The following is a 24,416-nucleotide window of genomic DNA, read 5'->3' as shown; positions in this document are numbered from 1 at the left end:
CGACTAACGGGATGGGGTGGTCAGGCTAGCTGACTTGGTTGATGCATATTATCGATCCCAATTGCATGGATCGATGCTCATGTTGTCAATCACTGCATTGTCTGGTCCAGACTCGATTATTTACAGACCGCCGTCATAAAGCTGGAATATTGCTGAGTGCGGCGTTAAACAACAAAAACGTCTAATTGAATCCGTATCGGGGGATAATTGGTTATTTTCTGGCGTTGACGTTAGACATTTACTTCGTTTTCGATGTTTCTGTTCGTCCCCGAGTAACATCAGAAGCTCAAAAGCATTTATCATTTATGCTGAGTCTTTCAATCAACTTTATTCATTTAACACTGTAGGCACTAGACCCGTAATACAATGGCAATACAATGCAGAGTTAACCACAAACGAAATATTGGTTCTGAGACATTAAAACTGCCCCCCACCCCCCACCCCCCACCCCCCTTCCCCGAGTTGCAAACTGGACATATTCATACGTTTTTCTTTACTTATAAGCAACAGAATCGCCGCTGTTGTACACCAAAGGCGTAATTACATATTAATATATCGTTTTTCGTTTCAACAAAATCAGTAAATACGCTATCGTATAACTGAAGTTTCTGGTCCATCACTTGATATTCTGGTTTGTTTACAGGCCGCCGTAGCATGGCAGGAGTACTGCTGTGCGGCGGCGGGCAACAAACACTGTTTTTTATGTAACTTGCGTAGATAATCGAGACTGGGTATTCTTTAGCGTAGGCGTTATATGTTTTCACAATCACAACAAATACAGTTGCAGCGTCGGCAACCCAGTGGTTAAAAAGAGTTGGTGTGTTTGATACCAGAATGTGTGAAGCCCATTTCCGGTATCAACCGATGTTGCTGTAATATTGCTAAATTCGGCGTAAAACCCAACTCACTCACTCATCTCTGCTTGACGTGATTCTGTTTCGCAGGACATACGTGGGTCGCCAAGCAGAGCTCCTGGACACCAACAAAGATGGCCGCGTGGACAGGTCGGAGGCCGCCAGCTACCTCGGCGTGGACCATGAGGACGAGGAGCTTCACGACTTCATGAACAAGGCTGACTTCAAACGTGAGTTACCTTCCCTCGGCATTCAGTATGCATTTATACCATGCACTTAGGGTAGGTGAAACAGCTGCTTGTGTATCAATAATAATTTTACATCGCTTTGAAAAGAATGAAAAGTATAAGTGACCATTAGGTAAGGCCGAGACTCATCTAGATATCGTTTTAAAATGTTAGTATCTCTAGGTTATTCTGTGGCCCAAACTTAACTCATCTTCTCAGTTGTCTCCCCTTGTCCACTGCAGGAGACGGCATCGTTGACTTGGACGAGTTCCTGGACGCCGCCATCATGGCACAAGCCCAGAAAGAACATCGTAAGATATTGACATGATAATTAATACCAACACTATGCTATAATCACCACTCCCGTGAAAATTCGGGGAAGAATAGGTCTTCAGCAACCCATGCTTGCCGTAAAAGGCGATTGTGCTTGTCGTAAAAGGCGACTAACGGGACCGGGTTGGTCAGGCTCGCTGACCTGGTTGATGCATGTCATCGATCCCAATTGCGTGGATCGATGCTCATGATGTCAGTCACTGGATTGTCTGCTCCAGGCTCGATTATTTACAGACCGCCGTCACAAAGCTAGAATATTGCGGAGTTCGGCTTTAAACAACAAACAAACAAACAAACAAACAAACTTGTTTCCCAATGTATAAGCTGATGTTTGTGTTTCATTTATGGTGGAATGTGTAATTGTATTTCTTTTTTTTCTATTTTAGTTGACTGAGAACCGGACCTCTTTTACTATCCATCTGTATCAATGCACACGCCAATTTTCAATAAACTCTTTTCTACTTGATATCAATTGTTGTTGTTTTTATTGAAATACACTTTACATCGCTTATGCAAAAGCTGCAGTTGTAGGCGCCAAGTGTGTTCTGAATACAATTTCACGTCTTACGTCCCGACATTGTTACAACGTCGAGTCACCCCCGGGGAAAATCTCGACCTGGGATGCAAAGAAGGGGATTCATATATCATACCCGTGAGGGGAATATAACGGTAAACGGGGCGAGGCTTCACCTGTGTGAAGATCCGGGGTAGGAAAGGTCTTCAGGAACCCGTGCTTGTCGTAAAAGGCGACTATGCTTGTCGTAAGAGGCGACTATGCTTGTCGTAAGAGGCGACTAACGGAATCGGGTGGTCAGGCTCGCTGACTTGATTGATAAATGTCATCGATCCCAATTGCGTGGATCGATGTTCATGATGTCAGTCACTGGATTATCTGGTCCAGACTTGATTATTTACAGATCGCCGTCATATAGCTGGAATATTGCTGACTGCTGCGTTAAACAACCAACCAACAAAACAAAATAATACATGATGGTAAACTAAATACGTTTAACAAAAACAAGTGGTCATGAACAACAGTTTGGTGTAATGAGTAGTAGACGATTAGTATCTATGCGGGATTTAAAGACTCACGTTAGTTCAATCCTTTTGGAATGTATTATGTATGAATATATGAATTTCAAAATTTCTAAATTGCTAGTTTTTTTTATGAAATTAGCATGACCATGCAATACTGTGTTAAGATCAACTCCCTCAGAGTAGAAGAATGAATCATGTCTTACATCAACAGAAATGGAAAGGAAATAGCGATACATGTTTATGTATGTGCATAAGAACAGGCTGCATTGTCAGAATGTGTCTTTGTGTGGTTGGGCCTTTAGATCACTACAACCAACAAGAACGTAAATTCTGACAAAATCTACTTCCAGAATTGAGATCAATATACGAATTGACATATTGATTCTGTTTAACAATCTCTTAAAATCACCAGCAGTTTCTGCATTAATAATCTCATCGGGCCATAAATGGTTTCAGTGCTTTAATATATCTGGTAAAAAACGATTGTGTAATAATCTGTCATGCATCTCAGAGTCTGTAAATTGTGAACGTCTCTCAATCTATAGCTACTATCAGCAGAGACATTTCGAGGTACTAGGGGAGAAATATATTCAGGTGTGAACCGACAGATATATTTTTTAGAAATGAATTTGTTTTAAATTCAGTCGATCTTATAAATTTCTTTGTGATATATTTTAATCCAGTGGATAATTAGTTCTTGTGTTTTTTGTTTTTCTTTTAGATTCTATTATGATTTTAACTTATTTAAAAAGAGCCCTCTTTCACCTTGGCGGTACGGGAAGGTGTGCATATCGATAAGAACAACTACACTTGTTTATATTACTGGTCGTATTCCTGCATATTGTCCAACAAAACAGTTACATTTGTTATGATTTTTCTCTTACATTAATTTACACGAAGACAATCGTTGGTACCGAACTCGAACGACGTATAAAGTACGAAAGCCGTACAGCTGACTAAGGGACGCAACTCTACATTGCCTATAAGACGCCATCAGAACACTTGTCTCACCCAAAATCGACTAATATAAATAGAATAAATTTTCATTCGAATTCTAATTAGAAATAACATTTTAGAAACATCTCAACTGAGGTCAATCAACATGACAGATATTCTTCCAACGATTTGCACGAAAACGTCGACGAGATTTTTCCCGGTTCAGCTATCCGGATTTGAGTGTTATTCCGCGAGACTTCGCGAGAGACCTTTATTCAGGCACTTCCGGTGGAAGAAGCATTAATATCGCTGCAAGTGTTTAGTCAGTTAAAGTGAAGTTACCTACACAATATCAAGATGCCGCGTATTATGATCAAGGGGGGTGTTTGGAGAAACACAGAGGTATGATATTACCGTCACAATTAACTACTTTACAAGTTTGGAAAACGAAATTCTGCGTTTGTTTATATTTGCGAGACCTAGGGTGGTTTACCGATGCACCCATTGCTATTCGTGAGGAAAACGTTTCAGTAGGCTTTGTCGGATATTGATTGGTAAAGCAAGTGCAACACCAATATACTTATTATAGTAAATCAACAGAAGTCAGGTATGATGATAATTGATTACTGTATAATACAGGAAGTCGTGTTTGTATTCATTCCTCCACAAATAATTCATACTGATAGGTCTATACGGTAAATATAAAGGTATCACCCTCACCAGTGCCATCACAATGATCATTGCATGCAAAATGGCTGAAAGAGTAAATGGAAAATTGTAAGATCGTAATAAAAATTGATAAATACAGTGATTGAATTAAAGAGTGCTGAGCTGTGCTTATTCACATGCTTGTTGTTACCCTGCCTGGCGCAGTTGAATTTTCTATTAAATTCTACTGAATTTTGTTGAAGAAGTTGTCCTTGATCCTGTTAATATCAAGAAATATTTAAGCAATCTGTACATTGGCAGCCAGTAGGAACACTGCAGAATTATTTGCTGTTTGAAATGTCAAGGTGTTTTAAATGAATAGTTTGTTCAGAAATATGCCCCAAATGAAAAGTTTGTTGGTAGTGTTTCGTCAAATTAGACCTGGTGGCAAATTAAACATGGTTCAGAGTGTTTAACATACATTAATCATGTTAATATACAGGTACATGATCATGTAGATTATAGCTCTAAACAGGCTAAATCAGTATTTTGTTGTTGTGAACATAATGAAATAACTTGATCATCATGTATTGATGTAAATTTAGATTCTTTCGCAAACACAAGTATTTTTTACATTGTTTTGCATATTTTTTTTAACAGGATGAAATTCTCAAGGCAGCTGTTATGAAATATGGCAAAAACCAGTGGGCTAGAATTGCATCTCTCCTGCACAGGAAGTCAGCGAAGCAGTGCAAGGCTCGATGGTTGGTGTTATATAATGATCATGCACTAACTATCTAACATATTTCAATTACTGTGATCAGATTTATAAGGCCCCTGTTGCAATTGCTGGAATAAATAGGTCAGCAGTCTCACATTCTTGTCAAAAGAGTTGATAAAATTTAACGATTAATTATGAAGTAATTATTAAGTATTTTATGAAAAATACTTCCAATAGCTATAATGAGACTTGTTGAATCATCTGAAATCTTCAATGTTTTGTTAATATATCAGTACATCCAGGACTAGTATTAAACCTTATTCACCTGAACATTTGCATTATTTCTATATTTCCACATGGTTATAAGCACTGGTCTGGTGTTTAAGGTACGAGTGGCTTGACCCAAGCATCAAGAAGACAGAGTGGAGTCGGGAGGAGGAAGAAAAACTTCTCCATCTGGCCAAGCTGATGCCCACACAGTGGAGAACCATCGCACCCATCATCGGCAGAACCGCTGCTCAATGTCTGGAACACTATGAGTTTCTCCTGTAAGTTGTCATGACAGAGTTAGGCACCACCACTCATCAGAAACTAGTGAAGGTTCTCAAGTATTGATTGTTTTCTCCCAAAATTCAGATATTTTGCATACAACTAGTCTGAATTTAGCGCTGTAGAAAATAGGTACCAGTAACACGTAAAGGATTATATAAGCGTGAGTCAAGTAAAGCACAAGTGATGATTATATGCTTTGGTTATTACACTTAATAAAATCCAGCTGCCTGATTGGCCAAATGTCTTGTGAAAACCTATACAAATCTGTCAGGTGGTCTGTATGGACAACATGAAGTCATTGTGACATAATTTGCTTTTCACGTCACAATTCGACCCTGATAGCGTTTTCTAAGTTATCCCACTGAACCCACGAAGTATTGACTGTGTGTTGAGTTGTTGCTACCAGAGTGGAGTGCTGTTGATGCAGATGCTCCTTCTCTCTAGGGACAAAGCACAGAACCGAGATGATTCTGAGGATGATCCAAGAAAACTCAAACCGGGAGAAATTGACCCCAACCCAGAAACAAAACCAGCACGACCTGACCCCGTTGACATGGACGAGGATGGTGAGATTGCTAGTGGGCCAGAACATGTTCCTGGTATTGTTTGATGAACTAGATGATTGGGTGGTGACAATGGCTACTGAGGAAGGATATCATGTCCTTCATTAAAAAAACAAGTGTTTGAAGATGAGCTCTTGATGATCCATACTGATCCTTTCTATTATTGTATTCACCTCCATTGCTTTGTTTTTAGTCAGGTTGGAATTACACCCTTCTTTCAATAGTGGCATATATCTCCGTCACTAGTACATGAGAACTGACTCATCTTGTTGGGTACCATCTCACCACCTTACATTTTCACTACTTCACCGTCACATCTCCCTAGCCCACCCGTGAAGATCCAGGTTAGAATAGGTCTTCAGCAACCTATGCTTGTCATAAGAGGCAACTTACAGGATTGGCAGGTCAGGCTTGCTGATTTGGTTGTTGCATGTCATCGTATCCCAATTGCATGGAACAATACTCATGATATCAATCACTGGATTTTCAGGGCCAGACTCGATTATTTACAGACCATATTCATATAGCTGAAATATTGCTGAGTGTGGTGTAAAGCAACAAACGAACCTCACCATCTCACCCCCACTCACCACCTCTCCCCCTATTCTCACACCTCTTCTCACATCTCACCACCTCAGGACTCCTCTTCGTCGGTGCTCATGAAAACATCCCCTCCAGCTAAAAGTGCAGATATGATCCAAGGGTTGGCTTTTAAGGGCTTTTATTTGGATGATGATCTATGCCAAAATATCTTCAGAAGAATCATTTGTTTAAAAGCAGGAGAAATTCACCAAGGCTGACCACCGAATACATTTGGTTGTTTCTCATGACAGGTATCCATTGCTTTGGCCTCTTCCGACCTGGAATCCCCGTTTTAAGATATTCTGTTAAACCTCGGACATTAAGGTTCATTTGAAAAAATTAGCCTAATGATTGATATACTATGATGATATCTAGGAACAAATTATTCTTGATTGGAAAGTGTGCAAAGTCTTGCAGCAGGTGTGAAGCTGTATATGTGTGTTTCAGAGCTGGAGATGTTGTCCGAGGCCCGCGCCAGGCTGGCCAACACGCAGGGCAAGAAGGCCAAGCGGAAGGCCAGGGAGAAGCAGCTGGAGGAAGCCAGGTACGTGCCACGGACACAGACACATCTCGTGCTCCCTTCTCATTACAGGGGAGACAACTATATGTGAGCACCAGTGAGATGACTGGAACATAGCACATTGGCAACTGAGGCAAGCAGGGCTTACATCTGGCCAGAAGGATGCTTCATCACTATCACTAGTTACAATCGTCATGCTGGGTAGCTGGGGTTGAAAGTTTACAAAATACAGAGGCAGTTTATGATTAATGGGGTACCTAGATTAAAATACTCTCTGTATATGAGAAAATGTCAAAGTTCCCAGAACCAACAATATTTGCAAAATGTGTTTGGATGACCAAGCTTCAGATTGTTTTATGTTTGTTGGCGGGGCAGTTACATCATCATATATGTCACACCAAAAGATGTTAAAAGATGGTACTTGTTGTTACCCTGCCTGGCGCTCGGCTTTAAGGGGCTAAAACAAGGACTGGTCGGCTCGAGGTCAGTACACTGTGTCTGAGTGGGGTATTCATGTTTAACTGGAACATGGTATCTCAGTGGGCTAGCACTATAAAATTAGTACAAGTAGCCACACATATGTCCATGCATGTCGCTATATAAGTGCAGTAATATTGTACGTGAGATGAAACCCCATTTTACCTCTCTTTCAGGAGACTGGCGGCACTACAGAAGAGGAGGGAGCTCAGGGCAGCTGGCATTGAGTAAGTTGGAAGCATTTGAAGTCATTATAAAACCCAACAAGACAGTCAGGCAGGTGACCCATAAATGTTGCCTGCCCATCTTCAAAGTTACCTGCCCGCATTCAGACGTTATAAATATTTAAAAGTCGCAAAAAGAGACCAATAGCATCTTGGTTCAGTTGAAATAATGCAAACAATTACTTGAGAGTCTAAGAGGAGTTAAAATAAAACAGAATATGTAAGTAGTCTTAATATTATCTACCAGTTGGACAGGTGGAGGAAAATTTCATGAAGCCCCACAGAAAAGTTACCAGCCACGGGAAGTCGGGCAGGCAGTTATTTCAGACACTGGGTCAAACTGTGGCCTGTGTTAACTAATTATTAAGAAGCACCCTGTTTGTGGAAGTGGAACAAAGTACCATGGGTACTTCCTTTTAGTATTATGTTTGGTAACCATGGTAACACAACTGATCAACTTGAAAAATATTAATATTTTTACCTTTTTAGTTTGGCTGATTCAAAAGTTTGACGTTTGATTCAGTATTAGCTTCAGAAGGTGTAGGCCAGTTCGGATGAGAATGAACGTGTTCTTGTGTCCGTTTTTCAGTGCTAAACAGAAGAAGAGAAAGAAGAGGGGTGTTGACTACAATGCTGAGATTCCATTTGAGAAGAAACCAGCTTCTGGTAATGCTCACTTGTCACTGGCTCATTAAATTACTTCTCATTTCTCGTAGGCAATTAGTTCAGAAAAAGAAAAATGGTGACATTTTTTACATGTAAGGACCATCGCAAAAAGATGCATGTGCTCTTGTCTATTGTGCATGAGCCGTCTTTTTCATAGACAAGATGGTATGTCATGCATATACCTGGCCCACCAACGATTTACAGTTGGCTGTGTCAAGAATCGTGCGATGGATGCAAGTATTTACGGTTTCATAACTAGTCAGTGTTTGGTGTAACAGTTATAATAGCGAACAGTTAAGGTAAGAATCCATTTTTTTAACTTAGTGAGTGACTGTGATCAATACTTGCATTGAGAAGTAAAAAATCACCTAACACCGCTGTGTAAGGGTGCACAATATTACCTGTACATCGGTAAATTGAGGTTCACTCTTTCCACGGTACCTATCAAAATATCACTCTGTAATGCTTAGCATGTCAGGTGATGTCAAACAGCGATTTGTATTGTGTGTTTATACACTTGCCGAATACCCAGAGCATGCATTCGGAACGTGCATCCGAACAAATTTTTTTAAAGGAGTAAACATTATGTTGTACCAGCATCTTGTTTTGTTCCATTTATGAACTTCAGTTCATATGCTGGTGTTTCAAATTGCTACAGAATTCAAAATTTAGAATTAGAAAATATGTCATGATACGGCCTTGTACATTGTAAAATATTGTGATACACATTAAGCCTCCAATACCCATCCCTACCAGTGTGTGGTCCCACGACTGACATCCCCTGTATTGTGCAGGGTTTTACGACACGTCGGAGGAGCACTACAATCCCCTGGACCCCAACTACAAGAAGCTGCGGCAGCAGAACCTGGACGGGGAACTCCGCAGCACCAAGGAGGAGGTGGGACACCTTCGTTTTTGTCAAATGATCTGGGAAAAACAAGATTTTATTCTGAATTTTTGTGAAAATGGATAAAAACGGGAATTCATCATTGGGTCGAGTGTTAGTCAGGTAAGACTTGTAAGGACGTGTCAGCTAACACTGTATCTATTCCTTCCCTCACTCCAGAGAGATAGAAAGAAGGACAAGCAGAGACAGAAGAAGCGGAAGGAGAACGACCTTCCTGGAGCCATTGCTGCCCAAACAAAGTAAGTCCGTGTTATTCATGTTATCAAGTGTTGTGAGTTTGGTCAATATCAGGGTTTATAGACAGGTATAATATGGGACGTGGGATTGGACAATGGCTTCATCCACACTTAGACAAGGTTCAGTCTCTTAATATACAACATGGTGTAGGACAGCGGCTTAATCCACACTTCGATGTTTAGGGCTTATTATAGAACATGATATAGGACAGTGACTTAATCCACACTTCGAGGTTCAGCTCTTATTATAGGACATGGTATAGGACACCGGCTTAATCCACACTTCGAGGTTCAGCTCTTGTTATAGGACATGGTATAGGACACTGGCTTAATCCACACTTCGAGGTTCAGGGCTTATTATAGGACATGGTATAGGACACCGGCTTAATCCACACTTCGAGGTTTAGGGCTTATTATAGGACATGGTATAGGACAGTGACTTAATCCACACTTCGAGGTTTAGGGCTTGGTATAGGACAGTGACTTAATCCACACTTCGAGGTTTAGGGCTTGGTGTAGGACAGCGACTTAATCACACTGGAGATGACTGTGATGGAGATGCAGCCCGACTACTGCGCTGTAAGACAACGTGCACTGTTTCAGGTCGTTTCAGCAATACTTCCAGGTGCAGTTGCCCCTTCATGATTGTACATCGAGAACCCCACCCTTGTGTCTTTGATGTCAAATATATCAGCACAGGAGATTGTATTCATTATCCCCGATTGTTCTGTCTACTTTGTCAGCTTGTAAACAGTTCTGACCAGCATCTTGTGTGTGATCATACAGCTCACCAGCTTCAGTGGCAGAAGGATCAGTGATGTCCCTTGTTTGTGACATAAAGGACACAGTGGCCTGATGCTACATCAGTGTAGGGATAACTCCTAGGAGATATGGGGTGGCCCAGTCGTCTAAGGTGCCGCGATTCGCTGTGCAGAGTTGCGTCCCTTGGGCACGCCAGAAACCTATGATTGTGGGTTCGAATCCCGGTTCGCCCCGATTATGTTTCTAGGTTTTGTCAGCACGTGCTCGTGGGTTTCACCGAAGTGCTAAAAGTCGGAGACCTGCATCACTTCGGGCTTTCCTCCCACATTAAGCTGACACACCGTGGTATAACTGGAATACTGTTAAAAGCGGCGTAAAACCCAACTCACTCACTCCTAGGAGATATGGCTTGGCTTAGATGTAACCAGCTGGGATGATAAAATTGCCATATTGTTCCAGCTTTACGGAACCTGTGAAGAAAAGGAGCAAGTTGGTGCTCCCCGCACCCCAGATCTCGGACGCCGAACTTGAAGAGGTCGGTATAGTTTTCTTATACCTTTTTTGTAGTATATTAACTGAAATTTTTAAAACTTATCCGGTCTCACAGTGTGCGTTTGCCCTTCTTTCCTTAAACAAAAACATATTCTGTTCAAACTCAAACAACGTCTCCACACAAGGCAATTAGAAAGAGAATGGGTAAGCTGGGGATGTCATGTGATCAATTAAGCATGAAACAAGCCAGGGCACAGCCTATTGTTGTTAATGGTAGCCATGGATATGGGGGATGTGTTGGGGTGCATTGTTTTAGGATTGTTTCCACACAAGGATCGAGAAAGAAGTGGAAATGCATACTGTGAGATAGGATAAATATTTATAGATATACAATTTATTGTAAAATTTATTTGATTCTGTGTGCTGGTTGTGATGATGGGCCAGTGGTTAAAGTGTTCATCTGTCTGGTGTTCTAGATTTCCAGGTGGTGAAGGTGGGCCAGTTGGTAATGCGTTCACCTGTTCGATGTTCTAGATGGGTTTGATTCTGTGTGCAGGTGGTGAAGGTTGGCCGGTGTGTAATGTGTTCAACCGTTCGGTGTTCTAGATGGGTTTGCTTCTGTGTGAAGGTGGGCCGGTGTGTAATGCGTTCACCTATTCGTTGTTCTAGATGGGTTTGATTCTGTGTGCAGGTGGGGAAGGTTGGCCGGTGGGTAATGCGTTCACCTATTCGGTGTTCTAGATGGGTTTGATTCTGTGTGAAGCTGGGCCAGTGGGTTTATGCGTTTCGTCTGTTCAGTGTTCTAGATGGGTTTGATTCTGTGTGCAGGTGGTGAAGGTGGGCCAGTGGGTAATGCGTTTCGTCTGTTCGGTGTTCTAGATGGGTTTGATTCTGTGTGCAGGTGGTGAAGGTGGGCCAGTGGGTAATGTGTTCAGCTGTTCAGTGTTCTAGATGGGTTTGATTCTGTGTGCAGGTGGTGAAGGTGGGCCAGTGGGTAATGCGTTTCGTCTGTTCGGTGTTCTAGATGGGTTTGATTCTGTGTGCAGGTGGTGAACGTGGGCCAGTGGGTAATGCGTTTCGTCTGTTCGGTGTTCTAGATGGGTTTGATTCTGTGTGCAGGTGGTGAAGGTGGGCCAGTGGGTAATGTGTTCAGCTGTTCAGTGTTCTAGATGGGTTTGATTCTGTGTGCAGGTGGTGAAGGTGGGCCAGTGGGTAATGCCTTTCGTCTGTTCGGTGTTCTAGATGGGTTTGATTCTGTGTGCAGGTGGTGAAGGTGGGCCAGTGGGTAATGTGTTCAGCTGTTCAGTGTTCTAGATGGGTTTGATTCTGTGTGCAGGTGGTGAAGGTGGGCCAGTGGGTAATGCGTTTCGTCTGTTCGGTGTTCTAGATGGGTTTGATTCTGTGTGCAGGTGGTGAAGGTGGGCCAGTGGGTAATGTGTTCAGCTGTTCAGTGTTTCCAGATGGGTTTGATTCTGTGTGCAGGTGGTGAAGGTGGGCCAGTGGGTAATGCGTTCACCTGTTCGGTGTTCTAGATGGGTTTGATTCTGTGTGCAGGTGGTGAAGGTGGGCCAGTGGGTAATGTGTTTCGTCTGTTCGGTGTTCTAGATGGGTTTGATTCTGTGTGCAGGTGGTGAAGGTGGGCCAGTGGGTAATGCGTTCACCTGTTCGGTGTTCTAGATGGGTTTGATTCTGTGTGCAGGTGGTGAAGGTGGGCCAGTGGGTAATGCGTACACCTGTTCGGTGTTCTAGATGGGTTTGATTCTGTGTGCAGGTGGTGAAGGTGGGCCAGTGGGTAATACGTACACCTGTTCGGTGTCCTAAATGGGTTTGATTCTGTGTGCAGGTGGTGAAGGTGGGCCAGTGGGTAATGCGTTCACCTGTTTGGTGTTCTAGATGGGTTTGATTCTGTGTGCAGGTGGTGAAGGTGGGCCAGGCCAGTGAGTATGCTCGGCAGCAGGCGGAGGAAGCCTCCAGGGGGGACAGTGCCTCCAGGGGACTCCTGCAGGACTACAATGCTACTCCCAACGCTGTCAATCTCCGGACTCCTCGCACACCTGCTGCTCAAGACACAATATTACAGGTAAGTGAAGATGTAAAACAACAAAAGCATACTTGTGAAGCAATAATCCTTAGTGATTTTAGCATTAAATCTGTTGTTCCTCCAAAACTTTAACTTTTGCTTACTATTGTCTTAACATTGTGATCAATTTGTGAAGAAAGAGTTTTTTCCTTCACTTGAGACGTTTTTTTCCTCGATGTGCTTTTCATTTGAATACATTTGTTGACGTAAGAAAGTAGCATTACTAACAATTCAATTATGTCAGTATATCTGCATACGTAGGTCAACTTTCTGCAGTGGTTACACTGACATTCTCTATCTCCTAATACACATTACTGACTGCTGTCAAAGCTCTGTCACTCACCCAAGCTAGACATCAAAACATCACTCCTGCAACTATTCTGACACTCCCCTCTCCACCTTCTGCTATGCTTCCCTCTGCTATACTTCATGACTCCATCAAGTCAGTGATACTTCCCTCTGCTATACTTCATGACTCCATCAAGTCAGTGATACTTCCCTCTGCTATACTTCATGTCTCCATCAAGTCAGTGATACTTCCCTCTGCTATACTTCATGTCTCCATCAAGTCAGTGATACTTCCCTCTGCTATACTTCATGTCTCCATCAAGTCAGTGATACTTCCCTCTGCTATACTTCATGACTCCATCAAGTCAGTGATACTTCCCTCTGCTATACTTCATGACTCCATCAAGTCAGTGATACTTCCCTCTGCTATACTTCATGTCTCCATCAAGTCAGTGATACTTCCCTCTGCTATACTTCATGACTCCATCAAGTCAGTGATACTTCCCTCTGCTATACTTCATGTCTCCATCAAGTCAGTGATACTTCCCTCTGCTATACTTCATGTCTCCATCAAGTCAGTGATACTTCCCTCTGCTATACTTCATGTCTCCATCAAGTCAGTGATACTTCCCTCTGCTATACTTCATGACTCCATCAAGTCAGTGATACTTCCCTCTGCTATACTTCATGACTCCATCAAGTCAGTGATACTTCCCTCTGCTATACTTCATGTCTCCATCAAGTCAGTGATACTTCCCTCTGCTATACTTCATGTCTCCATCAAGTCAGTGATACTTCCCTCTGCTATACTTCATGACTCCATCAAGTCAGTGATACTTCCCTCTGCTATACTTCATGACTCCATCAAGTCAGTGATACTTCCCTCTGCTATACTTCATGTCTCCATCAAGTCAGTGATACTTCCCTCTGCTATACTTCATGACTCCATCAAGTCAGTGATACTTCCCTCTGCTATACTTCATGACTCCATCAAGTCAGTGATACTTCCCTCTGCTATACTTCATGTCTCCATCAAGTCAGTGATACTTCCCTCTGCTATACTTCATGTCTCCATCAAGTCAGTGATACTTCCCTCTGCTATACTTCATGTCTCCATCAAGTCAGTGATACTTCCCTCTGCTATACTTCATGTCTCCATCAAGTCAGTGATACTTCCCTCTGCTATACTTCATGACTCCATCAAGTCAGTGATACTTCCCTCTGCTATACTTCATGACTCCATCAAGTCAGTGATACTTCCCTCTGCTATACTTCATGTCTCCATCAAGTCAGTGATACTTCCCTCTGCTATACTTCATGTCTCCATCAAGTCAGTGATACTTCCCTCTGCTATACTTCATGTCTCCATCAAGTCAGTGATACTTCCCTCTGCTATACTTCATGACTCCATCAAGTCAGTGATACTTCCCTCTGCTATACTTCATGACTCCATCAAGTCAGTGATACTTCCCTCTGCTATACTTCATGTCTCCATCAAGTCAGTGATACTTCCCTCTGCTATACTTCATGACTCCATCAAGTCAGTGATACTTCCCTCTGCTATACTTCATGTCTCCATCAAGTCAGTGATACTTCCCTCTGCTATACTTCATGTCTCCATCAAGTCAGTGATACTTCCCTCTGCTATACTTCATGTCTCCATCAAGTCAGTGATACTTCCCTCTGCTATACTTCATGACTCCATCAAGTCAGTGATACTTCCCTCTGCTATACTTCATGACTCCATCAAGTCAGTGATACTTCCCTCTGCTATACTTCATGACTCCATCAAGTCAGTGATACTTCCCTCTGCTATACTTCATGTCTCCATCAAGTCAGTGATACTTCCCTCTGCTATACTTCATGTCTCCATCAAGTCAGTGATACTTCCCTCTGCTATACTTCATGACTCCATCAAGTCAGTGATACTTCCCTCTGCTATACTTCATGTCTCCATCAAGTCAGTGATACTTCCCTCTGCTATACTTCATGTCTCCATCAAGTCAGTGATACTTCCCTCTGCTATACTTCATGTCTCCATCAAGTCAGTGATACTTCCCTCTGCTATACTTCATGTCTCCATCAAGTCAGTGATACTTCCCTCTGCTATACTTCATGACTCCATCAAGTCAGTGATACTTCCCTCTGCTATACTTCATGACTCCATCAAGTCAGTGATACTTCCCTCTGCTATACTTCATGTTGCTGTCTTGCAGGAAGCCCAGAACATCATGGCGCTGACCAACGTGGACACTCCACTGAAGGGGGGACTCAACACCCCCATACACAACAGTGACTTCAGCGGCATCACCCCCAAAAACCAGACATCCCAGACACCCAACACCGTCCTTGGTACACCCTTCAGGACACCCGGGCAGGTGGGGGAAGGGGGTAAGTGCTGCAGGTAGTCTCTGCCCCTGGGGCAGAATATATCCCCAGTACTCCACCCATGGGGACTATATCCCCAGTACTCCACCCACGGGGAATATATCCCCAGTACTCCACCCAGGGGGAATATATCCCCAGTACTCCACTCACGGGGATTATATCCCCAGTACTCCACCCACGGGGAATATATCCCCAGTACTCCACCCACGGGGAATATATCCCCAGTACCCCACCTCCACCCACGGGGATCCCCAGTACTCCACCCCAGGGAATATATCCCCAGGACTCCACCCACGGGGAATATATCCCCAGTACTCCACCCACGGGGAATATACCCCCAGTACTCCACTTACGGGGAATATATCCCCAGTACTCCACCCATGATATTGGATATCTATGTATGTTACCCCCAAGTGTTTGTAAGACAATGTGTGAAGCCCATTTCTGGTGTTCCCCACCATGATAGTGCTGAAATTTTGCTAAATGCGGCGTAAAATCATACTCACTCACATTGTAAGACTATATTTCTGATAACCAGGTATCACCCCAAGGACAGGCCTAACCCCCCGGGCCACCCCCCAGGGCACACCGATGAGGGACAGACTGAACATTAACCAGCTGGACGAGGAGGAAACTGCTCAGTACGACAAATTCTACCAGGTACAGACACACGTACCATACTTTCATAACTATGTGCAGATGCCAAACTCTAATGTAGGATTAAACTAAGAGTAAGAGCACATTCTGTATTCCTTCAGAATCTGTCAGGTCCCTAGCACCATGCTGCCATACCTGGCATGTGACCTGACTGAACCATAACAGGGTGGTTATAGTGAGCAGCTTGGCTGTGTCACCGTACGTAGACGGCATGGTTCAGTACTCATGCTGTCAACCACTAGTTTGTATCGCACAGGCTGTGACAGAGCTGAAACATTGCTGACTACAGCATCATACATTATCACTTCCTCACTCACTACTGATATCTACCCTGTGAAGATCAGGGTAACATTTGGTCTTTAGCAATCCATGCTCGTTGTAAGGGGCGACCAACAGGATTGGGTTGTCAGACTCGCTGACTTGGTTGATGCATGTTTAACTGATATATAACTAGTCATTCATGATATGAGCTGACTTGGTTTGATGCATGTCATCGTATCCCAATTGTGTGGATTGATGCTCATGATGTCAATCACTAGATTGTCTGGTCCAGTCTCGATTGTTTACCGACTGCTGTCATATGGCTGGAATATTGCTGAATGCAACATTAAACAACAAACAAACACTATTGATGCCAAGACTCTTGCCAGTGCTAACACTGTTAACACTAATGTTAACCATGTTAACACTGATGTTCTGCTTTAGCGAGATATGAAGGAACAGTTGAGACGAGGCCTGGCTGGACTACCGGCGCCGAAGAATGACTACGAGATCGTTGTCCCAGAGGATGAACTGCAGGGTGGCGAGGAATCATCGGCGATGGACAGTCACGTCGAGGACCAAGCAGACATCGACAACCAAACCGAGCTGGAGATTCAGCAGCGACGTCTTGAAGAACTCAAACTGAGGTCGCAGTCCGTGCAGAGGGACCTGCCAAGACCCACTGATGTCAACTCCAGCATCTTGAGAGTAGTCGGTCCAGGGGATCCACCTCTTAGTGAATTACAGAAGGTGGGTCACATACTTTATACATTGTAATCACCGTCAGTGACTGTTGTGACATGACATGCAGGGATCCTGCTTCCTGATTGATCTGCTATTGTGCCAGGAGTATTGAATCTAGTGTGCCAGGGGTATTGAATCTAGTGTGCCAGAGGTATTGAATCTAGTTTGCCAGGGGTATTGAATCTAGTGTGCCAGAGGTATTGAATCTAGTTTGCCAGGGGTATTGAATCTAGTGTGCCAGGGGTATTGAATCTAGTATGCCAGGGGTATTGAATCTAGTTTGCCAGGGGTATTGAATCTACAGTGCCAGAGGTATTGAATCTAGTTTGCCAGGGGTATTGAATCTAGTTTGCCAGGGGTATTGAATCTAGTTTGCCAGGGGTATTGAATCTAGTTTGCCAGGGGTATTGAATCTAGTTTGCCAGGGGTATTTAATCTAGTTTGCCAGGGGTATTGAATCTAGTTTGCCAGGGGTATTGAATCTAGTGTGCCAGGGGTATTGAATCTAGTTTGCCAGGGGTATTGAATCTAGTTTGCCGGGGTATTGTATCTAGTGTGCCAGGGGTATTGAATCTAGTTTGCCGGGGGTATTGAAGTTACATTGCCGGGGGTATTGAATCTAGTGTGCCAGGGGTATTGAATCTAGTTTGCCGGGGGTATTGAATCTAGTTTGCCGGGGGTATTGAATCTAGTGTGCCGGGGGTATTGAATCTAGTGTGCCAGGGGTATTGAATCTAGTGTGCCAGGGGTATTGAATCTAGTTTGCCGGGGGTATTGAAGTTACATTGCCGGGGGTATTGAATCTAGTGTGCCAGGGGTATTGAATCTAGTGTGTCGGGGGTATTGAATCTAGTGTGCCGGGGGTATTGAATCTAGTGTGCCGGGGGTATTGAATCTAATGTGGCAGAGACAAACCAACTGTATTTGTTTTCAAGACCCGTGAAGATCCAGGGTAGAATAGGTCTTCAGCAACCCATGCTTGCCATAAAAGGGAACTATGCTTGTCGTAAGAGGCGACTAACGGGATCAGGTGGTCAGGCCTGTGACTTGGTTGATGCATGTCATCGTATCCCAATTCCGTTAGTCGATCCTCATGATGTCAATCACTGGATTGTCTGGTCCAGACTTGTTTATTTACAGACCACTGTCAAATAGCTGGAATATTGCTGAGTGCAGGGTCAAACAACAAACATACAAACAAACATGTTTCAAATGAAGTGTTACTGGTATGAAACTAATGAGTGAAACATCAACTTGGAACCACAGTAGTTTATGTCAAAGTTATTACATGCAGTATAACTGCTTAACCACTGACTCTCACAGGCGGAGGAGCTGATCAAACGAGAGATGATCACAATGGTCCACTACGATGCAGTGTACAGCCCCACCCTGGCCCAGCTGGGCATCACCCCCAGCTCCAAGAAACCTGTCCCCAGCCAGAAGGGCATCGTCAACCAGGCCCAGCACCTGGCGTTCCTAGAGCAGCACCCTTACGACAACTTCTCCGAGGAGGACCTGCATGATGTGAGTTGCAGAGGGACGATGCACCAGTGCATCTGTAGATTGCGATTTTTTACTTCATGATAAAAGTATCGATCACAGTCACACACTAAGTGAAAAATATCGATTCATTCCTTAAATGTTTACTTTAACTGTTACGCCAAACACTAATTAGTAGTGAAAATAAGTCTACATACATTGCGGTGTACTTGACTCTTCCAACTGGGAATCATCAGTGTGCCAGGTATTTGGCCTTCCTGTCTTTTAAAAAGATGGGTTATGCAACACAAATAAGAGCACATGCAAGTATTATGATACGTATTGGATAACACTTATGTGAGAGTGTTGATACGTATTGGATAACACTTATGTGAGAGTGTTGATACGTATTGGATAACACTTATGTGAGAGTGTTGATACGTATTGGATAACACTTATGTGAGAGTGTTGATACGTATTGGATAACACTTATGTGAGAGTGTTGATACGTATTGGATAACACTTATCTGAGAGTGTTGATACGTATTGGATAACACTTATGTGAGGGTGTTGCATCGTTTCAGGCGCGAGCGATGCTGAAGCAGGAAATGGAGGTGGTAAAGGAAGGGATGGCTCACGGGGAGTTGTCTCTCGAGGCGTTCTCCCAGGTGTGGGACGAGTGCTACTCCCAGGTCCTCTTCCTGCCCTCCCAGGGCCGCTACACAAGGGCCAACCTGGCCAGCAAGAAGGACAGGATTGACTCACTCGACAAGAGGCTAGAGGTAGGTGGGCAGGGCCTTCAGGTCAAGTTGTAAAGCCATGGTGGACGTGTCCTGTGTACAGTTAAGCAACAATGGTTGCAGAGGGTATATATGTATGGGTGAATAGCTATAAAGCCATGGTGGACTCCTGAGTGTTTCTGTTGCATTATGTTGTATTCCACCTTTCATGTGGTCCACACACTGATCACTGATGTGGCTGTAAAAATGCTGAAAGCAGAGAAAAACACTACTCACATGCACACTCTCACACAAACACCGCACACATGCAATAACCTTGACTGCAGTGTTAAACCCATTCCACACCACCCTCCCATGTGTATGTAGATGTGACTTTCTCTGCAGGCTAACAGAGGACACATGACAAAAGATGCCAAACAGGCTGCCAAGCTGGAGAAGAAGCTGAAGATATTGCTGGGAGGCTACCAGGTGAGTACTGACTGGACCGACCGGACTGACTGGACCTACTGGACAGACCGGACAGACCGGACAGACCAGACTCAAGTGGGGTTATGCTGACTAATTTCTTTACTCTGTAGAAATCAGTAGAATTTTTTGAAATAGTAGGAATTATAAAATGCTATTGATACTGAAAAGTGGAAGTGATGCACAACCTGTGACCATTATGGCCCAGGCATCACATTGGAGGAGACTTGTACAGAACTGTAGGGCCAAGGGACAAAAGCCCAGTAAAACATCTGTATGGGAAAGATGTTGTAGAGAATGGGGCAACTGTTTGTGGTATGTGGTGTTGATGCAGTGATGTAGTACATGTTGTGTTTGACGTACGTGGTGTTGTTGCAGTCGCGGTCACAAGCCCTGGTGAAGCAGCTGCACGACGTGTACGAGCAGATTGAACAGACATTTGTTGAACTGAAAACATTCGAAAACCTCCGACAACATGAGATCGGAGCCATTCCTAAACGCATGGAGGTAAAGTTTCAGTCTGTCTGCAGGGTATACTTATTGGCTATATTTTCTTTTCCATATAGAGCATGGTGAAGCACATATGTGGTGTCTCCAGCTGGGACCGGACTGTGTAAACCACATTCATATGAACATCTACAACTTTAGGGATAACAACTTCTGGCTTATTGCACTTAGCGATGTTTAGATGTAGATTCTTACATTAAAATGCATTAAATGCAATCAACCAGAATTTGTTATCCCTAAAGTTGTCTGTTTTCTTATTTACTCACCAACTTCTAGAATGCCGACAGTCATATGCACTCACTTTAAACCTGTTCGATGACACAAGGGATGGACTACTTTTCTCTCAGTAAATGCATCTAGTGAGGAGCTGCTCTGTTTTCTTCTTGTACTTTGTGAAGCCTATCGTTGGTGGTGGGGTAGTCTAGTGGTTGTCGCACCATAGGCCTGGGTTAGATTCCCAACATAGGTAAACTCTGTGAAGCCCATTTCTATTGTCCAAACCATATTATTGCTGGAATATTACTAAAACCTGGGCAAGAACTGTATTCATTCACTAGTAAATTTATGATGTGAGGAATGTGTTCATAACTCTCTGTAGTTACATCTTGATCTTAAGTGTCAGTTACAACCTGTTACAACTGGACATTGAGTGTCAGTTACAACCTGTTACAACTGGACATTGAGTGTCAGTTACAACCTGTTACAACTGGACATTGAGTGTCAGTTACAACCTGTTACAACTGGACATTGAGTGTCAGTTACAACCTGTTACAACTGGATATTGAGTGTCAGTTACAACCTGTTACAACTGGATGTTGAGTGTCAGTTACAACCTGTTATAACTGGATGTTGATTGTCTGTTTCAGTCCTTGACAGAAGACGTTCAGAGACAGACGGAGAGAGAACGCGAGCTACAGAAACGATACGGAGAACTTCAGCATCGGCGGGACATCATTTACTAGTGGATGAAATGTGCATGTACAGGCGGGACATTATTTACTAGTTTTACAGACTTTGCTGCAACATCTTCATCAGTTCACAGTGTGTGGTGGCGCGTCGTCTCAGTGCCGCAGTTCGCTGTTAAAGTCCTTTAGGTTTCCAGCAAGATAAGCCTGGGTCTGATTATGTTTTCAGGTCTGTCACCACCATGACCATGCCGTGGTTTCCACCAAGGTGGGGAACTAAGACCTGATCACCCACAACAAGCTGACACGATATGTAACTGAAACATTGTTGAAAGTGGCTTTGAACCCAACTCCCTCGGAGTGTGGCGTACACTGCTGTTGCTGACTGGGAAGTGCTTGTCAGAAGAGAGTTTTACATCCAGGATCCCTGGTGACCACAGTGCAAGCAGCAAAATGAAAACACTTCTTATCATCATATGTGAACATAAACCAACCAGTCGAGTTGTCATGGTAACCAATTGGTCATTGGAATTCTTTTTGGCTAGAAAAGATCTGGCGTTTTATGACTAGGCTTAGTTTTGTATGATCTAGCCACAGAACTATGTTTGACTGATTTCAAGCCTTCCTACCGAGCTCACGTTACCTGGGGAATTCCAGGTTAGAATAGGTCATCAGCATCCTATGCTTGTCCTGCAGGATGACTAAATGGATTGGGTTGTCAGGCTGACCTGGTTGGTCCGTTGTCATCATGCATAAACAACAATATAAGTTGTATCACGATCTCTCATACATGGGTTTTTTTGCGTCGCGCGTTAGGTTTTATACCACGAGCCTTGAGTGATGCTGCTACAACAAATTTATCTTGTCAACAAGTTTTAATATGACATTGTATAAGAATTAAAACAAATTCAAAATTGGTAGAAAACAGCGTGCAGCCTATTGCTTCGAAGCGGGGTATAAGGGATTTATTCTGCCTCTCAGATATCCAGATGCAGCCTGACTTGCTTGTGGCGTGGTATAAGGGATTTATTCTCCCGCTGAGAAATGTATTTCCCTCCAAGGCGGGATACATCATATTTTATCAAGATCACATGAACCAATCAGATCTCATCATTCTGACATTGAGGTATTATAAAGAAGGTTACTCATCATTCTGACATTGAGGTATTATAAAGAAGGTTACTCATGCTATCTATCACTGGTCTCACCTGTTTACAGGCCACCAAGATACAGCTGGACTATTGCAATGACAGCATTACACAACCATCATCCTTAAACATGTTAAAGAAAAAGTAGCTACGCCAATGTCTGTTAACCCTGGCAGTGAGATGTTCGTACAACACATACTGGGATAAATCAGTATACATTTGGACTTTGGATTTCAATCTTTTTACTGGATGTCATATAAAGAAATAAAAGAATGTCTCCAGCTACTCACCATATGATCCAACCAACTCTCTGATAACTTTGTAATCCACAAGTTCCTAGTTACAACTACGTCCTCAATAACGCATCATGAAGTAATCTGTCAAACTATTGCTTGATTTACTGCTATAGGTCTTCTCCTACTAATGCATCACTGAGGAAAATGTCAAACAATTGACTGCATTTACTGAAGAATAAATACATAGCTGTAGCTGATGACTAAACAATAAGGGCCTCTTTAAGACCTGTGTTGTAGGACCCCATGAGGACACATTATGGAATTAGGTAAACCACATCATGTTTTGTTCTGTTAAGCCTTGTAGAAAGTAAAAGGTTTGTGTAGGATTTAATAATGTTCCATTGTTGTCGCATGCATCGAGCTGCACAGTGTGTGCCAGTGTCTAAAACAGTCATTCTGCTTACTTCACATTGTCATGTGACGTAGGATGTATGTCATTCTTTTATCATTCATGTAATAAATGTATATCAACTGACCATGTCTACAGTATTGTCTGTCACTTCGCAGGGACCACTTTCAGAATAGGCGCCAAGCAACCTATGTCGTAAGAGGCGACTTACAATATCAGATGGTCAAACACAGCACATTTCAAAGTTTAAAACTGCCATGTTACCTCCATACTTGAGAGGTCAGATTTTGTTTCTAGTAAGTCAAGTCTACCTGAGAAGAGTCGACATAATTAGGCAAGTGAGGTGTCCCCAGGGAGAATCAAGATTAAACAAGGTCCCCAGCAGCCTAAGCTTGTCGTGAGAGGTGACATGTTATCGGGCGGTCAGACCGCGACCTGGTTGATTCCATGTCTCTACCCGACAGTGTGGTTCTTGTGGCACATGATTTCAGCCACTGGTCTGGCTGTTCCAGGTATGTCCAGGCTGCCTTGATGTTCTGGAACATTGCTGACTGGCTTTTTCTGATATTACTTGCTCCGACTGGGGAAAAAATAAAAACTCATTGTATGATTTTGTATATACGTGTAGTATGCGCAAGCGGAAAAGTTTAGAAAAAAATAGAAACCCAAAAGGTATGCAAAGTGGTATTATATAGGATTTAGGATTTAGGGATTCTGTGTTGTGCACCTGAAACACGGGGGATGGACAGTGCCGCCCAGATCCCGCTCCCACTCTGTGGCAGGGATTAACAACACAAGGGGCTTCTGGGTAATGGTTGGTTGTTTAACGCCGCATCCGGCAATATTCCACCTATGTGACGGCGGTCTGTAAATAATCGTGTCTGGACCAGACAATCCAATGATTGGCATTATGAGCATCGATATACCCGACTGGGATACGATGACATGCATCAACCAAGTCAGCGAGCCTGACCACCCGATCCCATTAGTCATCTCTTACGACAAGCACAGTCGCCTCTTACAGCAAGCATGGGATGCTGAATACCTAATTTCACCCATATCTTCACAGATCACTGGGGTAAGGCACTGCCGTCCATGCATGCCGATATGAACGAGTGGTGACTGGTGTCATATTGCCCCTACAGCTTTCATTGGGATGTGATTGTTTTTCATGCTGGCAAACTCCAGTCTAACAGCGCGTCTTTATCACAGGATGGTCACCGTGGTCATCGTGGCTGCGGAGGCAAACAATGCTCACTCAATGAAATGACAAAAGTGTTGACATGGCAACCATGAGAACATTTTCTGGAAGTTACATCCAGCTTTCCGATTACAGACAAGTAACTCCTCCGTTCTGGGGGTCCTTTATCC

The 24,416-nt window shown here is 43.3% G+C and overlaps 2 protein-coding genes across 3 annotated transcripts in view; both read left to right on the top strand.

The window, feature by feature from the left end:
* Positions 1 to 1,880, top strand: part of LOC124137306 — a 4,472-nt gene extending 2,592 nt beyond the window's left edge. For both annotated transcript variants that reach the window (XM_046503539.2, XM_046503540.2), the window contains exons 3-5: positions 945 to 1,084; positions 1,324 to 1,392; positions 1,801 to 1,880. In XM_046503539.2, coding sequence (XP_046359495.1) covers positions 945 to 1,084; positions 1,324 to 1,392; positions 1,801 to 1,808 — 217 coding nt within the window. In that variant the 3' untranslated portion in view covers positions 1,809 to 1,880. The remainder of the gene's footprint in view (positions 1 to 944; positions 1,085 to 1,323; positions 1,393 to 1,800) is intronic.
* Positions 1,881 to 3,639: 1,759 nt separating this feature from the next.
* On the top strand, positions 3,640 to 23,171 carry LOC124137304 (cell division cycle 5-like protein). Its single transcript, XM_046503537.2, has 19 exons — positions 3,640 to 3,790; positions 4,697 to 4,800; positions 5,144 to 5,305; positions 5,754 to 5,875; positions 6,902 to 6,998; positions 7,628 to 7,678; positions 8,265 to 8,341; positions 9,136 to 9,239; positions 9,408 to 9,487; positions 10,706 to 10,781; positions 12,654 to 12,818; positions 15,323 to 15,497; positions 16,033 to 16,154; positions 16,857 to 17,162; positions 18,480 to 18,680; positions 19,220 to 19,417; positions 19,760 to 19,843; positions 20,219 to 20,347; positions 21,214 to 23,171. The coding sequence occupies exons 1-19, from the start codon at positions 3,746 to 3,748 to the stop codon at positions 21,307 to 21,309; spliced, it is 2,394 nt and encodes a 797-aa protein (XP_046359493.2). The 5' UTR covers positions 3,640 to 3,745; the 3' UTR covers positions 21,310 to 23,171.
* The last annotated feature ends 1,245 nt before the right edge of the window (positions 23,172 to 24,416 follow it).

This window comes from Haliotis rufescens, unplaced genomic scaffold (genome assembly GCF_023055435.1).
Source record: "Haliotis rufescens isolate VD_foot unplaced genomic scaffold, xgHalRufe1.0.p SCAF_26, whole genome shotgun sequence".
NCBI lineage: Eukaryota > Metazoa > Mollusca > Gastropoda > Lepetellida > Haliotidae > Haliotis > Haliotis rufescens.
Note: the sequence above shows the minus strand (reverse complement) of the source record. Positions and strands in the feature narration are given on the sequence as shown.